The sequence below is a fragment of the Dendrobium catenatum genome, unplaced genomic scaffold (genome assembly GCF_001605985.2).
Source record: "Dendrobium catenatum unplaced genomic scaffold, ASM160598v2 fragScaff_scaffold_134, whole genome shotgun sequence".
Taxonomy (NCBI): domain Eukaryota; kingdom Viridiplantae; phylum Streptophyta; class Magnoliopsida; order Asparagales; family Orchidaceae; genus Dendrobium; species Dendrobium catenatum.
Window position 1 is genome coordinate 1,273,602 of NW_021318596.1, and position 18,383 is coordinate 1,291,984.

General features: G+C 33.7%; 1 protein-coding gene across 4 annotated transcripts in view; it reads left to right on the forward strand.

The window, feature by feature from the left end:
* The window catches only part of LOC110111399, a 59,106-nt gene that overhangs the window by 3,358 nt on the left and 37,365 nt on the right, over positions 1 to 18,383 (forward strand). For 3 of the 4 annotated variants that reach the window (XM_020843252.2, XM_020843253.2, XM_020843255.2), the window contains exons 2-9: positions 257 to 342; positions 421 to 795; positions 903 to 986; positions 5,443 to 5,509; positions 14,995 to 15,151; positions 15,288 to 15,406; positions 15,538 to 15,726; positions 17,177 to 17,424. In XM_020843252.2, coding sequence (XP_020698911.1) covers positions 257 to 342; positions 421 to 795; positions 903 to 986; positions 5,443 to 5,509; positions 14,995 to 15,151; positions 15,288 to 15,406; positions 15,538 to 15,726; positions 17,177 to 17,424 — 1,325 coding nt within the window. The remainder of the gene's footprint in view (positions 1 to 256; positions 343 to 420; positions 796 to 902; positions 987 to 5,442; positions 5,510 to 14,994; positions 15,152 to 15,287; positions 15,407 to 15,537; positions 15,727 to 17,176; positions 17,425 to 18,383) is intronic. The other variant, XM_020843254.2, reaches the window with a different exon arrangement.

An 18,383-nucleotide genomic window follows, 5' to 3' on the forward strand; every position in this document is an offset into this window, starting at 1 on the left:
TGATAAAGCAGATGAAATACATCTGGTCAAGAAGCATCTTAATTTTTATCTATTCCAATTCAAAGACCTGGCCTGCTAATGCCAGTTTATATTTGAGCTAGAAGCTCCATAGTTGTTCTTTAAATGTATTATGGAGGATGAACTTTTTTGAAACATTTCTCCGATGATGATTCATTTGTTTTTTGTTAGTATTATTTTCACACCAACTTATCCTATTCTATTATCTGTTGACATTATATTTCTGTGATTTCTTCAGGAACTTGTCGCACATCTGTCCACCCTGTTTGTGCCAGGGCTGCTAATCATCAAATGGAGATCTGGGGAAAGTTTGGTCTAGATAATGTATATTTTCCTTCAGTTCTTTCTAGCTCTGGCCAGATTTCAATAATATTTATGTATTTGCTTTGAAAAATTGTGTAGGTTGAGTTGAGAGTTTTCTGTTCAAAGCATTCCTCTCTTCAAACTATTGATAGCATTGCAGGCGCTGAACATCCAAGCACAATTGGTAAAGATGATATGGTTGGAAAGCTTTTGCCTGCAAGCATACCCATTAAGAGATTGCCCAAGATAAAAATTACCCGTAGGAGTAAGGATAGCAACATGGTGCTAGATGAAAAAATTAATTCAAATTCTGATGAGGTGAAAAATGATACAAACCTCGATAAAGAAAATTTGGTGATAAAGCTAAGACCAGATGGTGGAGGTGCACAGTCAAATAAAAGGGAAGGCTTTGTGGCTCCTGATAATGGGAATGTTCTTCAAAATACATCTGATGTCATCACAAATTTCAGAAAGGTAAAATTTAAAATTAAAATCAAGATTATGTTTGTATGTCATCCTAATTTATTTTCTTAAGTTTTGTTAGTGTTTTGTATTTTAGCGTTCTAATTTTACCTGTTCAGGTTATTGATTGTAGGAAAATCAGTATTGCTGATGTTGCATTAGAGCTAGGTGTGTCGTTAGCTTCCTTGGAATCATCTATTATGGTATTTACTTATAAACTAATTTGGCAGCTGACTTCTTTTATGGAATGTTTTTACTAAACATTGCAATTAATGTGGCAGGATGAGGTCACATCTATTCCTTCTGAATTGAAGTTAGAAATAATTCAGTGGCTTCAAAATTTTGTGTACATGCAACCTTCTACTTGCCATTTGAAAACTAGAAATGGTTGTTCAATATCATCTGATAGTTTAGTTACTTGATTTGGTGAATCAAGTGCTTCTTGTTTACATGGGACAATTGACCGAGATACAATCAAGTCTCGAGAAGTTACTGATCATCCACTTGTCAAGTCACAGCCATTGTGTATGAGAAATAATATTAAACATGATTCAACTGATGATAATGCGTTGTCTTGATTTTGAGAAGCATTTATTCAAGATGATAGTAACCTGAAAATTGTTGCTGTTGTTGGTGGTGAATGTAATGATCTTATGAATGATGTGGTAACGGATGCTAATGGCACTGCACGTCCTGGAAATATTGAAGATTTTCATCTTAAGGAATTCAACTTTGCAGAGATGTTATTTTCATTCTGGTGCTATGCATTTCCTTATCTTTCTAGTAATGCATTGGTGAATGAGAGTGCTAAATTCTGAGTTCTCGGTGTAGTGTGTTGTACATTATAATTGGAAGTCAAGGAGGAATTTCAATCAAGTTTAAAGGTTCCTTGTAGACATCCTCTGTTGCTTATAGCCATATCTAGATTAGTATGATGATTGGGCATTTTTTTAATTTGGTTAATTTCATTCAAGAAGACTTGCAACTATCATCTGCTCCTTGGTCCCTGTGCCATTGAGATGTTTTGGTCCCTTTGATAATCATGATTTGTGAAAAAAATAGCCAATGAGGTAATTCTATGTCATTTGTTGTGTTTCTAAAACTGTTACGGAAAGATTGAGCAGCCAAGTTGTGAAGTGATTACTATGCATTTAGGTCGTTTACATGGCGCTTAAGCAACCTCTCTGATTTACTGGTTTATTAAGGGTGAAAGTGGTAATGAAAGCCTTCTTACTTTCCTAATTTGATATGCTTCCACTTGGGTATCCAAATGGTGATGTTGCCAGTATAATGTTGCTTTTCCGCTACGGGAACTTGGAAGATGCCTGGGAGGACTTAGAGGGAGGCAATAAGTGAAATTGCTTAATTGGGAAGTATGATTTGTAATTTGTTCAGTCCCAATTAAATTTTACTTATATTGTTAAATATGTGTAATCCTTTAGAGGGAAGGCAAAGGAATTGTCAAAAGCTGTGATCTAACTAATTTGTCATTAGTTGGTCATATTTCGCTAAAGATGGCATATTTAGCAGCTTAAAGTGTGAATAATAAATTCTAGATTTCATCCTATACCATGTTATATTCATAAGACCTATAGCAGTGATAGGAGCCTTGGTGAAGAATTTGTATATTTTTCGTATCCTTTCATCATTCTGACATGGTGCTATGAACGCGCCACCTTTCCAGTGGAAGCTGGAAGAGAGACAATAGATGCGTAGATGGTGTTCTATCAAATCATCTAGCACTCAGAAGTAGTTGAGCGAATGATGAGATCCTTTGTGAATGAATTGGATAATGGCCAACTTAATTAATCATGCTTCGACATGATTGGCCTTTGTGAATGAATTGGATAATGGCCAACTTAATTAATCATGCTTCGACATGATTGGCGATGAACCTATATCAATTCATTATGGTTTCTGTCCTTGTATGAACTACACCATCAACGTATCACTTATATTTCCTAGGTATCTGAAATGCTATTATGTGTTTCTTGTTTTTGAAATAAATCATCTCATTCTTTTCTTCCCTTATTACATCTGAGCAGCTTTTCTCTGGGAAAACTTCTAGAAGAGGCGGGAATCGAAAATATGCAGTCGATTCGAGCATTTGGTTACCTAAATTATATATGACTAGGTTGGAACTTGGAAGCTTCAATGCACCTCATCTTCTTTCATTCCAAAAACTTTAGGTTAAGATGATAATGCAAAAATAAATGAATAGCAATTATCATATGAGATGAGACCGTGTTCCCATTCCTGTGGCTCTGCTCATCCTTTTCCTGGGTAAATAAATATTTTCAACCAATTTTCCAAGTTTACTCTATTGATTAAACTATGAAACTTGTTTTTTCTGTCTTCTTGATTGCATGAAGTATTCTTTATTTGACACAAAAACAACTTGAAGGCCTTGAAATATTTATTTTTGTAATTTTCTTGCATTGAGTGATATTCTTCCTAGCAATTTTCGGTTCGAATTTGTGATGCATGTGGTTGAGAACTATGATGGTTCTGATGTAATACATACATGCAAGGATGATTAGGTTAAGGAATTTGCACGTTTAATATTTAGAGCACAATAATTATACCTTTATAGTGATTTCAAACGATGAAATAAAACACAAAGAGCGGTAAGACAAGCTTAGGCCGAATCACGCGCATAAAAGTTAAGATCATAAAACAATCAAGTTAATCTAACGTTGCATACGTGAATGATTTCAACAATAAATCCCTATGCTAATAATAAGATTAGTGCTATGAAATGCCCATCACACAGTCCTACTAAACACTAACTCACTAAGCTTTAGCGGAGGAGAGTAAACGCGATCTTTGTGAGTCAAAATATAACCACAATTGAAAATAAACTAGGAAAATAAGAAACTTGGGGAAGAGTTCACCATAGTTAAGTTCGTAAGTCTTGTTTGAGGTACGTAGAGGAAGTTCCGAATTGTGACGGTTGTTCTTGGCGAAGTTCTGTGGGTGGGCAGCCGATGGAGTCTTCCGGGCAACAAATGGGAGTAGTATCCCGGATGGCAAAAGAGCACTAGAAGGCTGTTGGATTTTCTGGACAGCAGGAGAACAAAACTGGGACAGCAATTTCCAAGTTTGTGGGAGGGCAGGCTGACATGCCAAACGTCCAGAATTCTCTGGACAGCAAGGAGGCTGGTCTTGGATAGATCCTGGACAGCAACCTGGAGCTATTTTGGACAGCAACGTTGCTGTTCTGAAGTTTTGGACAGCAATTAGAAGCTGTCCAGAAATCTGGACAGCCAGTTGGCGAGCAAAAATTTCAAGATTTCCTCCTTCTGGATGCACGTGAGCTTGAAGGGTATGGTGGGGAATTGCGTGGACAACAGTGGAGGGAAACAGGAGTTAATTCCCTTTGATTTCGGTTCAGGTTTGGAAAGAATTTATTTGAGGAGCATAGGGGGAAATCTGAAATTAATTTCAGATTTAGGGAGTAATTATGGAGCAATTGATTTAGACATTTGAATTTGAAATATGTGGAGTTTAGGAGGGAAGGTGGGGAGGGGATTGAATTAATTCGATCTTTAATTTGTGGGATTTAATTAATTAAATGGGGGATATGGGGGGCCGACCAAGGAGAGAGGAAGAGAGGGGTTGTATATTATGGAGGTGGGCCCAAGCAGTTAAGGTGATTGGGGACATAAATATGAAATTAATTTCAGATTTATGTTGATTGAGGACCTCTCCTAAATTAGAGGGGGATCATTTAAGAGAGGATTTAAATTCAAATCTTTGAATTTTGAATTTTAAATCTCCTCCTAAATTGGTGGGCTAAATTAGAAAAGATTTTATGATGGAATTGAATTCAGATTTTGGGAGCTATGGGGGAAAGGGGCCGCTAGTTTTGGTGGTGCTAGGGGACGGCGGGTGGGGAAGTTGGGGTGCCGGCGGTTGGGGAGAGGCTGGAGAATTTCCGGCGATTTGGAAGATGGGTGGTAGGCGGCGGGGTGTGGGAAGGTGGCGGGTGAAGGAATTGACGAATAGGAAGGTTGAAGTGGCTGGCGGCTAGAGGGCTTTGGGTGGAGGAGGCCGGCAGGTGGGGAATTTGGGGAGCTGGAGCCGACGGGTGTAGGGAGATGGGGAAGGGGATAGGGGTGAAAAGAAGAAGAAGAAATAAACGAACCGCGAGTCTCAGCCTCTTCCAAAGACTGATGGGTATTGCCTTCGCCCTCACCAATTGCTTTCTTTCTCCTCTCAAAGCTCACACATTGAAGAAGATAAAAGCTGAAATTTTCATCAATAATCATCATCCCAAAATACAAAACAACTAGCTTATAAATAGGCCTCATGAAAAGAAAAGAAATAAAAGAATAAAACGCCCTTCAGGCTACAACACTACATGACCACCCGTCAGGGTATAAAGGGAAAAACAATAATATAAATAAACTAGTATAGAAAACATATAAATAAATAACTCAAGATCGTAGTCGTTGATCTCCGATGTCCTCATCAGGTTCTTTTTGGCTTTGGCTTTTAGAAATGGTTTAAAGCTTCATTCTGAATTGATAGTTTTGAATTTATACATCTTGGTAGAGAGATACCTTTAGCCTTTGTCCATATTCATTTAATTGCCTGCAAACTGATTTGTTGACCCTTATTATCCATATTTGAATTGGTTGTCTTGACTTTTCTCAGGCCTCGGGAAATGCTACCAGTTTTATAGAATCAAATGATTCAAGGAAACTACTTTATGAAGATGGAGGTATGCTTGTATCTTCTTGAATCATATTTTAGTTAAATATATCTGAGTTGTTTAGTCACCATAGATATTTTGTTTTGCAATTCTTTTAGTTTCACATGCTATTGTCTTAAGCAAGTGTGTGAACTTGGGACTAATTAGACAACCTGGTTAAACATCCTCTTCCTCATGATCTTTTGCTATTCCAACTATTTAGAGTAGGCTTTATGAATCAACATTCTCCATTTATTCCTATTCAATGTTGCTTAAATCCACTCTACATAAATCTCTTTACAGTTTACACAACCAATTTAATCATCCTACAACCTTAACCCTAAAATTTATATGCTTGTATATTTCTCCATTCTTCTATAATACATCTGAAATGTTCAAACCAATGTTTTCAAAGTGCTAAGTATGAGGGATTGCACAAGAATTTCTTTTTGCCGAGATGCCTAAAATGCAAAGTGAAGCATCACTTCTACTAGTTAGAGCATTCATTGCTTATATGTCATATATATACATATATTATGTGCATACATTAATTATTTATTTAGCTAAAATTAAACTAAATTAGGTAATAATATCCAACTAATATAATTTTACGTTTAAACATAAATTTCAACTATTCAAAAGAAAAGAAAAAGAGTTAAGGATATAAATAATGAAGTGATAAATGAATACTTAAAAAATCAATAATACTTACGAGATTGACTGACCAATTAGAGATTGAGAGGCGAAGAGATTGTGAAGATGAGGTGTTGAGAAGCATTCTTGAGATCAGTTTTATTAGGGAGAAGCTACTCGTGCTAACAACAAAAACCAACGAGAAGTTCATTGGAAATTAGCAGGTGAGGGAGTGTGAAGAGAAGAATCAATAAGAAATTACTATTTTCAATTGTAGAGAATGGAGAACTAAGAAGCATTAACTCAGTGATCATAAGAAACAATGGGTTTGAAGCGAATGCCCAATTATTGGAGCAGGTGTTAAATCAAACTATGAAATTTGAACCTCAATTTTGTTTAGCTACATCCTAGTGCGTCTATGATGCGATGTGACGAATTAGCATGATACACACATTTTATTGTGAGCTTGAGCTTTATAGGCAAGTGATGTGCACGGCCAGCACATTGCGCTGCTTGTAATAATACTAGTTCAAACTCATCACAATTAGATATCTTACTTGATCTTCTGGCAATATTGAGTCATAATTTCAATTTCAAACTCATTAAAATTGCATATGTTATGCTTAATTTTGTTTCAACTAATACTAACTCCTTTTAAATATAATTTCTTCATTATTTTTGAACTTAACATTTATTATTGTAAAAGATCCTACCAAATAGAATTTCATCCACACATATCTTAAAAGTTGTTATTATTATATTTCACTTGGATGTCCTTTAGGGTTGTAAATGAATCGAATTAACTATCATATTGTTTATTCTTATTGTTTATTCTTATTCATTTATTTTCTCATCGAACTTCAGTAAAACTGGAACCTGGCGCAAGTGTCAAATTCTTGTCAAGCTTATTTATTAATTTTCTTATCGAATGTGAGCCGTATTTGTATTTTAATTGAGACCTACTAACTATATATAAGATGCTAATGATTTAGACGAAGTCTCATTATTAATTATTATCAAAATTGACAATGGTTCACTTACTATTATTTCTAATATTTTATGAATAACAAATATAGATTTTTGATCATCCATCTAGGTATTTGCTTAATATTTGCATTATTAAATATTAATTTAAAAAAAGTTAAAATTTTAATCAATCCATGGAGTATTTATTTAATATTTTTTCAAATGCTGATTAAAAATAAAATTAGGTTTAAAATCGATTCATTTAGCTATTTGTTCAACATTTTCATCATATTTATACTTCTATTATTATAATAACTTTTGAAGAATATTGGTGAACATAGAATAATTTGTTAAAAGGCAATTCAATTATTATTAAATTGATATTTTATCAAGCTACTCGTTAAACAAATAATAGCATGTTTACGAATATTAATGAAATTCACACTTGTTTGTTTATATGTCAAACTTAAAAATTTTGTTTTATCTTGTCAATTATCCAAATAAAGAAACATTGAGGAGCCTCATATGAACAAGCATTTAATTTTTTGTTGAGTGTATTTATTTGCTTATAATCCTAATCCTTTGTAAGCAACCATATAACAAATGCAAGAAATATATAGAATTAATGTTTACATAATTCTATTATGATTGGATACTTTTGGTTATTCCATAACTAATAATGCTATTTAATGCTTATCATGCTTATTTTTAATGGACTTGCTTCTTATTGCATGCCAAATAAATTCTCATGATACTCAATCATGTGCTTTGTTAGGATTCATAAATAATTTGAAGATTCTTTGTTTGTTCTTCATACTTTTCCGTCAATTGCCTCATAAAAACCACCTATATAGTGAATCTTTGTGGTAGTTGAGTTTTCCATATTAATGCAATTTTTCTTAACCAATGCTCAATATTTCTATTCTTTATTCAATAGGTTTATTATATTATTCATAAGTTTTTTATTTTATAATTATCATTGAGCATCTTCTTTGTTTTTAAATACTATTATGAAAGTGTTTTTTGTCCAACTATTTTACATCATTTTTTTTATATATTTTATTAAAGAATCTTGATGAACCATTTACTCATCTCTCAAAATCTGAAAAGATGTCTCATTTAAACCTAGCTTTTCCTTTTTTTTTTTGCATTATTTACTTATTGATGCAACCAAAATTTTAAGATTGCAAAAACTAAATGTTTTCCTTAAGCATAAACATGACAAACATAAACCATAAAATTTATATATATTTTAGAGAAGAAGGATAGAAATGAGGTGGAATTGTGGATAGAGAAGAAGAGATTAGAAGATCAAGACGAATTTTAAGTGGAGAAGGGAAAAGAATACAATAGCTCGCAAGCTATGTAAATCACAGGTTTTTACATTCCACAAATTTTTATTTCTAAAACTCTCCTAAAACAACCCTTATATAAGAGAAGAAAAGGTAAAAAAAAGACAATTAACACATGTATTTAATGCACCTCAAAATCAGTCAATAGAAACATATAAAAACTACAGCACATTGGAAGCTGAAGGGACAGTCGTAGGAGGGAAAATCGAAGCAAAAGTAGCAGCTTTTTGGGGGAAACCGAAACACCACACGTCAGCCAATGGGGGGGGGACCAAAGCATCAAAATAGCATTTAATAAGCAAGGAATTCGAAGCATCATGCAGAAACCGAAGGGACAGCCGCATAGGGAAGTGGGAAACCTGAAATCTTGCCTACATCACTCATGCATCTTTTGTGATGTGAATTCAACTTTAAATTGTTGAATAAATCTATAATATGTTTCATGATTATATTCACTAATTATATTGTTTTAGAGGGGATTTTTTTCCTTTAAAACTCTTATTGACTAATTCTAAAATAGTATTTTCATTTTTTGCTTGATGTTTTCATCTTTAAATGAAAACCTATTATCTTTGATTCTAACCCACATAACTTAATTAAATCTCAAATCCTATCTTTTGCCTTAGCTATTTTTTTCTCCTTTGTAGCACTTTGCTTATTATATAAATCATGAAGAGTTGTAAATTTTTTCTTTGCTTACTACCCTTTTGCAATACTTCTAGCTTCATTATAACTATTATAAGTCTCAAATACTATTTTTGTTTTGCCACTCTCTAAAGCACAATGATTTTTCTAGTATCCTTTTATATGATATATATTTTTGCTCATTTTAAACTTTAATGCAACAATCCTATCCCGCATCAATTTTGACGTGATTTTATGATTTTATTTTTGTCTTTAGACAATTCTCCTAAAATATTAACTTCTCACCTAATTTTTTCTATCTTATCCTTTTTTAAATATATATTTTAATATATTTTGATTTGTTTATGCTTCTAAACTAGGCATCCACATCAACCACTTTATGATTAATACTTGAACTTCTTATGGACTTATCTTGAAAATTTTCTTGAAGGCCATTTTTCTTTTTTTAAGAAAAAAATATTTATGATTTAGTAAGTTGACTTTTGAAAATATCTAAGTTCTCTTCTTGTTTATCTAAGTATGCTTTTGTTATCACAAGATTCTTTGGGACTATAAAATCAAGTATAGATTCTACTATTAATTTTTTTTTTATTTCATTCTAATTATAAATTATATCATAGTCGATGCTATTTGAATTTATTTGTTAGTTAAAGTCACCACCAATAATTATCTTCTCATTTAGTGCTGTAAATGAGTCGAGCTTGAGTCACCATGGGGTTGAGCTGGAGCATGGTTAACTAATCGAGTTCGAACTTAATTTTACGAGTTCGAGTTGGCTCACAAAAGGGTTCATTTATCATAAAAGAGAAAATCATTCTTCTTTAGGCAATTATTATAACAATAAGATAAAATGAATAAAAAAAAATAACAATAAATAATGATATAAGGAAGAAATATTATTTTAAAATATTTTTAGCAATTTCTACTAAACTTATCGAGTTTTTTATATATTTTAAGTGCATTTAATATTAATATTTTTTAAACATGCATGCTCACGTGTGGGCGAATCGAGGACGAGTCTAGGCAAGGTTGGCTCAAGTTTGGCCTTTCAGCTTATCGAGAGCCATTTATCGTGTCTAGCCCGAGCCGGCTCACAAATCGGCTTGACTCAATTACAACTCTTCTCATTTGAGATATGTTTTATTAATAGTTTGTACATATTTTCATAAAATTTATAATTTAATATATTTTGATCCAACTTGAGGTGCATAATTACCAACACCATTTATAACGTCCTCCTTGATAATTAATTTAATAGCAATCATTGTATCATTAATCCTGTTCATTTTTAAGAACTTATCTTTTAGTCTAACTATCCTAGCCATGTCTTTTAGATTATAATGTTCACCAAAGTTTATATAGTTTTCTCCTTTCTTTTAGTTTCATGTAAAAATGCAAATTTATTGATTATATAATTAATGAGAATACTAATTATATTAATTTTTATTTGTAGTCTCCATAATTTCATGGGTAAATCAAGCTTTACATTAAACTTAGGCTTCGTTTGGGACGGCTTTCTTACTATTTCTTAAAGCCTTGGTCAAATTTTGTACAGTTTTGAACACAATTTGTATCTTTGGCTTTTTTTTCCAACTTTTTGTTGGAGTAGACTTTATGGATCTTTCTCTATTAATTCTTGATGTGTGTTAAATGAGCTCATCTTGATGGTTGTCTAATGAGGTCAGGTTTATTTTTTTGCTTATTTCAATTACTTATGGCCAACTTTATGAATCCTCTACATCTTTTGAACTTTTTTTTTTCCTGCTGCACAATACTCTGGAACACTGATGGACCGGTCGATTTGTTTGATAGAGAATTAGAAAATTTTTTAATCAAGTGGGAGTTGTTTAGGAAGGTTCTTAATAAAAAAAGAATTAATTAGGAGATGTTTCCTAATTGAAAAGAGCATATTTGGGGGCTGATTTAGAGGAGACTAATTAGGAACTATTTCCTAATTGAAGAGGGATGATTTGGAGGGGATTAATTAGGAAATATTTTCTAATTGAATAGGACATATTTAGGGGCTGATTTGAAGAGGATTAATTAGAAAATGTTTCCTAATTGAAGAGGACTGATTTGGGAGGGAAATAATTATGGAAATATGAGGGAATTGGGGGAGGACTGTTAGGGTATTTGTTGTTTATTTGCTTTAAATAGGTGATTTTCCTAAGGTAAGAGGTATGTGTTGTTTGCTGAAATTAGATTCTTCGATGGGTGTTTGGGCTTTAGCTAGCAGCTAGAGATTTGGGAGAGTCAGATCTTCCTCTCCAATTCAAGATGCACTTGTATCTTGTCTTTTCTTTTATAAAACTTTCAATAAAAAAACAATGTTAGTGTGTTTATTCCTGATTTTCTTGTCATTGGCTTTCTGAAATTATTGAAATTAGATGTTAGTCAAAGTTTTTCCTAAATTTCTGCAAGCACTTACTATTAAATTGGTATCAAAGCTGTTTGATCCTGGCACCCATGGTTGGAAGAAAAGTAGAAGTATTGAAAGGGGAGATCAGACAATTGAAATCAGATTGTGTAGAAAAGATTTCAGATTTCGAAAAGCTATTTTCGGCCATCCGTGAGAAAATCGATTAGTAGTTTGTCATCATGGAGGAGATGATGAGAAAGATGCTCAAGTTCCAAAACAAAACAGTTTCGCCAGAGGTAAGGGGAGCCACCAGTGACCAAGGGAGTGGAGGAAACCCTAATTCGGTAAGGAGAGGGAAAGATCAGGAGGTGGAAATGTTGGGGAAAGAAGAGGGGATGCCACTTCTAAGGAGAGGAAAGGTTAAAGGAGTGGGACTTTTAGTGGAGCTGCAGAATTTGAAAGGAGAAAAATATGGGGAGAAGATAGAAGCACCAGACATGATTCTACCACCCCTACAACAATATCGAGAAGTGTTTCAATAAGTTCAGGGGTTGAATCATTTGCGGGAACGCGGGTATGTTATCATCTTGAAGGATGGAGTCCCACCTATCATTGTTCGTCTATAACATCATCCTTAAATCCATAATGAAGAGATTAATCAAGGAGATACTCGAGGTGGGGATCATTCAACCTAGTGTAAGTCCATTTTTTAGTCCAATGGTATTAGTCAAGTGCTTCAACAGCAGTTTCTTTCGTTCCACCTTGAGGATAATGTGACACTTTGGGAGGAGAGTATTGATGGCCCCTTAGGAGCTAAGAAGGTGGTGTTCATCTTGTACGATCCACCGAGTTGCTCCACTTAGCCCCTCTCTCCAGCTGCATCTGATCCTTCACCAACTGTTCTAGCTCCATGGCCCCCCCCCCCCCCCCCCCCTCATGGCCTCCCCAAGGTCTCTTGGCCTCATCACCCTAACCGCTGCCCATATCTCCGGTTTAAGCCCCTTCATAAAGTTCCCCTCTAGCACTGTCTCAGAGAGCCAGCCTAATTTGCTGGCCAGGTACTCGAACCTCTCACGTAATCTGCCATAGTCCTCTCCTGTGTTAAGGCAAAGAATTGTTCATAGAAGTCTCCTCCCATACCGGTTCAAAAACATTCTAGTAAGCACTTTTTGAACTCCCTCCAGTTCCGGATGGGTTGCCTCATGTCACGCCATTAGTATTATGCTAGTACCTTCCTCTCCAAATACAAATATGCCAATGTCAGTCTCTCTTCCTTCATCAACCTGTTGACGGCAAAATATTGTTCCACCTTGTCTATCCAGCCATTGCCATCCTCGCCCTCAAAGATGGGCATCTTCAACTTCCTCACTTTCGAGTCACCCTTGTTTCCTCTGAATCCTCCATAGCCTCCCATTCTGCGAAGAGGAGGTACTCCCCAATTGTCATGATCTTCCCTCCAACGATCATATGCAACCCCTTCATCAAATTCCCCTCTTCTTCTTTCAAATTCAACACCTCTGCGGTAGAAATCCTCCTTTCTCCCTACAAAATCAACAGTCCTTTCGAAACCAGTGCTCATCTCCTCCCTAGAAAGTGGTTCTAGAGGAGGCATTCCGTCACCATCCAATATCTTCACTTCCGAATTTTCCCTTCCCCTAAAAAGATTAGGGTTTCCACATCTTCCATGGCCGCTGATGGTTTCCCTTGCTTCCGATGTCGCCGTATTGGTCTTCACTTCTAGCAATTTCTTCAACATCTCTTTCATCACGATGAACTACCCTTCCATCATTTCATTATTGGATGAAATCTAATTTTGAAAATAAAAAAATTTTCCCTCCAAAGCTGATTTAAGTTGCCCAATTTCTTCTTCTAAGACTTCAACCTTCATCTCGGCCATATTTATTCCCAAGAATCATGAGAAGATCTTTTTCCGGATGAAATTTCACTGTTGAAATTGCATAATTTCAGCCGCCGATGGCCCCAAGACAACGCTCTAATATCAATTTAATTGGAAATACTTGAGTTCGCAAGTAATCGAAGAGGAAATAGTTGAGTTTGCAAGCGAGTTCACAAGTTAGTTCGCAAGCAACCCTAGCAATAATTGATTAAAAAACAGCGGAAACAATACGATAATTTTGATGAAATAAATCCAAAACGATAGATTATAATAGTGGATTCAAAGCAAAAGCAAACACAAAACAAGATACAATTGATCCTCAATTTGAGTGTAGGATCATTCTCTCCCAATCTCTAGACGATGAGTCTAGAGCCCAAGATGCTAAAAAAACTTCAAGAGAACAAAAGAAACCAATCCAATCATAACCCCCTAACCCTAAAACACCTCATGCTATTTAATACATAAACCTTCTAAATCAAGTCTCCCTCCAAAACCCTAACCGCCCCCTCCTTTCTTATTTTGGATTCAATTTGAATAGTAGGACCCACTATTATGGGCGGCAAAGGAAAAGGAGGCAGTATTAGTCTGCCTCCAATAGACCAAAACCAGCCCATCCAAGGCCGGTTCAGGATTTGAGGAAGATTAGGCTGGTTCAGGAGGAACCGGCCTAACACAATCTTGAATAATTTGGATACAAACTGGTCAGGATATTTATATATCTAAGGCTTCATTATTATAGCTGTGTTTCTGTTGTAGTTTATGAAATTAAATGATCATACTCTTGAATAGAAATACGAGTTACGTCTATGTTTTATAAAGTTATAGAGAAGGTGACCTTGCAGATTGGTGATTTTCCAAGCATATTTACCATAAAAATAAAAATATTTTTTTTGAAAAGTTAAGCAAGAAAAAAGCAGAACCAAATGAAACTTATGTACTTGTATATGTATAAAGAAAAGTAGAAAACTAAACATAACCAATATTCCTCGTGGTTTAATCATTGTACTGTTTAGTACCATGTCCCATTTGCCTTATGTCTTAAGACGAATAAGTATTCTTTAAAAAATTATTAAATGGGACACGCTTGCATTATTATGATGCTTCAAATGTCTGATTTTCAAAATATATCTTTCTGGATATTATTTAATGAGACTCTTGAATTTGATATGTTATCACTCTGTTATTTTGAAATATGAAGTTGTGATACTGGTTGGCTTATCTTACTGGTATTATCCTTAATTATCTATTATCCAAAAAACGTTGGATTTCCATATGAAACTTTTACATTATCCATTATCTATAGTTTAGTTGGTCAGAAATTTTGTTTAAAATTCCATCGTTGTTTTTTTGGGTTAGTTCTGGTAGGCACTGTTCAACAGTCTTGGAGCAGGAAAACAGGAAAACTAATACTGTTCAACAATGTTAGAGCAGGGAGCTAAGCGAGGGAAAAGCTTGTTGTTTTTGAAAGTCGAGAATGAATGATGTATAGAAGTGCTTTTTAAGGTTTTTACTAAGTATTAAAATTTTGCAATAGCTCTTGACTGCTCTGATTAACTTGTACTTTGATGATAGCATCTTTTTAGATCTAAGTTTCTCGATGAGTATTATATGATTAATTTTGTTGATGTCGGTTTATCAAAATAAAAAATGGTTGTAACTCCAGATAAGCCAGAAGGAGGTGACTTAAAAGATGTATCAGATTGTTCACCTCGTATTGTGGAAGATAGTCAAAAATTTGAGGCTGACATTATTGAGCGAAAGACTGACAGCTTAGAGCATCCAGATTATGATGCGAGTTTGGCTGGAAACCTAAATAACCAGTAAATCTTTTTTCTTTTTGACAACCTTTTCATAATTTTTAGGAGCTTATTTGGTTTGTATTATGGTAATGTGTTTTTTGTATAGTTAGTTTACTAAACAACATTTTTCCTGAAAATTTCTCGATCTATGGTGCAGAGATGTTGGGCCATGTTCTAGGTCATTTATTCATCCATTCATCCTGAAAAAGTTGAGAGAACTTCAAAATCATTGGGGATTACTTCACAAACAAAAAAGCATAAAAACTAGCTATAATGGTACTATTCTCTTTTCTTCTACCTATTGTAGTATGAGATTTTTTTTTTTAATATTATGTTGTATTGTTCATTATTCATTGTCAGATTATGGTGATAATAGAATATTCTACTGAAGATGGCTGTTTGTGCAGATAGATTGAAAAGCACTGAAACCAAGACTGTTGAGGGTTGTCCATCCATTGCAGCAAATTTGGACCAATTGGCAAAGGTTAAAAATATGCAGTTCCTGGATATTTCACCTACAGATGAAATTGAAGGAGAGTTGCTGTACTTGCAAAACTGTTTACTTGATAGGGTTGCTTCAATCAAGCATTCATGTGGTCAGGCGTCTTTCTTATTCATTCAGTTTTGCCCTCAAGTTTCCTAGCTGTGAGAAGTTGTGCTTTAAGCTCTTAAACAGTTTCTTTTCATTTCATGTTTTTCAAGTATGCATCTTAGGTTCATAAAGATTTATCATATGTATATTAGTGAAGGGATGGATTTTTCTCCTCTTATGAATAGAATCATCATTCTCTACCCAATTTAATTTCAATATTGTGGCCTTTAAATGCAAAATCAAAGCCATCTACTATGTTCAACATCATTGGAAGTAGTTTTATGCCTTGTTTTATGAATTTTAAAGATGATTTAATTATCAATCAATCAAATGGAAGTTTTTTTAATCATGGCTACAATTAAATGAGAATGTTATTAGAATTTCAAAGTATAGAGACTTTTGAATGGGTTGGGGTTAAATACATGAGTTTATTATTGTACTTAGCATATATTAAGCAGTTTTACTTGATGAAATATATGGGTAAAGCTTGAATTTTAAAAGGAAAATTCACAATTTGTCCACATGCTCGATGAATTTTAAAAAGATTATGAAATTTGATGAAATTTGACTCATTGTTTTTCAAATTGTATATCACTATCAATGGTATGATTTTGTGTTTAAAGATTACTTAAAGCAGCAGATTAAAAAATAAAATTAGGCGGAGAATATTCATTTTTCTCATAGGAGAAATGTCTAATTTTTATTTTTAACTACTATTGAAAGGACCTGGCTCAATGGATAGGCTTTCTAGTTTTTAGGGCATAGGTCTTGGGTTTGAGATTTGACGTCAATTGCATGAAGGATTTCTCTTGCTATCAATGTAGGTTTAAATTTATAACTATCCACGAGCCAAAAAAAAAGATTTGGCATGCACCATACACCATTGATTGAAGTATGTAGGATATGTTTCTATTACAAAAAAAAAAGGTATCATCATCTATCATTTTATGTGGAGAATTACATTCTCCACACATTTTTCTGTAATATTACCTTCAAATGCAACATCAAGATTGTTGGCATTGATTTACAACCTAAGAATAACTTGATAATCCATTTTGATAAATTTTTATGAATATTTGATCGTTAATCAAACCTAACGAGAAAATAGATTGTTTGTACTAAAAGCATTACATCCACCTAATTCGAGATGTTGTATGTATGTATATATGTATTTTGCTATCTGCCAATTACAACTAGTTGGACTGTTTAATGATAGCTTCATACCTTCCACCTTCCACCTTCCATTTCTAGCATGCAATTACCTATATATATTTTTTTTATAAAATTGGTTTTAATAGTATCATGGCAGCAACTGACGTTCTCCTATATATGTATGTTCATAGGATTCTTAAGCTTGAGCTTGTTTAATTCCTTTTACGTATGATTCAACAATATTTTTTGTTTGATATATTTTATATGTTATGATATTAATGATCCCTTTTTTTTTTATGCAGAAGAGTTGATTAATAGAATGATCAACCATCTTTCTCAAGAGCTTGATGCATTCAGGAGAAAAAGATGGGATATGGTACTTGTCAATCAATATATTTGTGAAGTTAAAGAAGCGAAGAAAAAAGGGAGGAAAGAGAGACGTCATAAAGAAGCTCAAGCGATTCTTGCCGCAGCAACTGCTGCTGCTGCCTCTTCGAGGAACTCTATGCTACGTAAAGATGCATTTGATGGAGTTAGTTCGAGTCAACAGGTTTTAAATATTTTTCTAACCTTATATATCAATTATATTGCTATTTCACACATATATGGAAATGATCTCTACTTCATTCCCTAGAACATGTGATCTATAGTTGGTACTAGATATTAAGGTGGATGCACGGCAATAAATTCTACATGTTTCTATCTTACCATGATTTATTTGGTGGTTGAGTGAAGCTTCACATAATGGAAATCGGCTAAATTTTTTTAATGTTTTTTATAGTCATAATTTTTTTTGAGTATAAAGTGATGGAATTTAAAGAAAAGAAATTATTAGTTTTCTAAGATATGTTACCAAGAGAGATAAAATAAAATTATTAGTTTTGCTAAATTTGATGTGGGAAAAGATGATTAATTTCATTAAGAAAATTATTTTAGAAGTCTTAGGAGAGTCAAGAAAAAAATTATATTCATATAAGGACTTTTTTTTTTTGGACTGAGGATATACAAAAAATTATTAGAGGGAAAATGTTCCTTCATACTAGCGAGAGTTACATTCATTATAAGAGAACTAGAAGACATACAAAGCATGTAGTGAGCAAAATAAAAGTTGCAATTTGTTATGTTTTATATAATATGTTTGATAGCAAGAAGAAAAAACTTTAGAATAGCTAAATAAGTCAAGAGATCATGGATCCGATTTTTGATCATGTTAGATTCATTAGAAGCTGGCATAGTATGCTTTTAGTTATACAAGGACTTCAATGAAAAATGGATTACTACTTAAAGAAATTGTCAAATGAAGGTTTTAAGAAAAATAATACTTGGAAGAACAAAATGAATAAAATATTTGATATGTTACATATTAATCTTATAAAGTGAATTAGCTATGAGCCTATGATGAATCTACATAAAGGTAAATGTTTAGATCAAAGAATACACCTTGTGAGATTTGGCTAGTTATAGGGATACTACAGTGGTTTGGTTCACAAAGCATATATTGAAGATTGT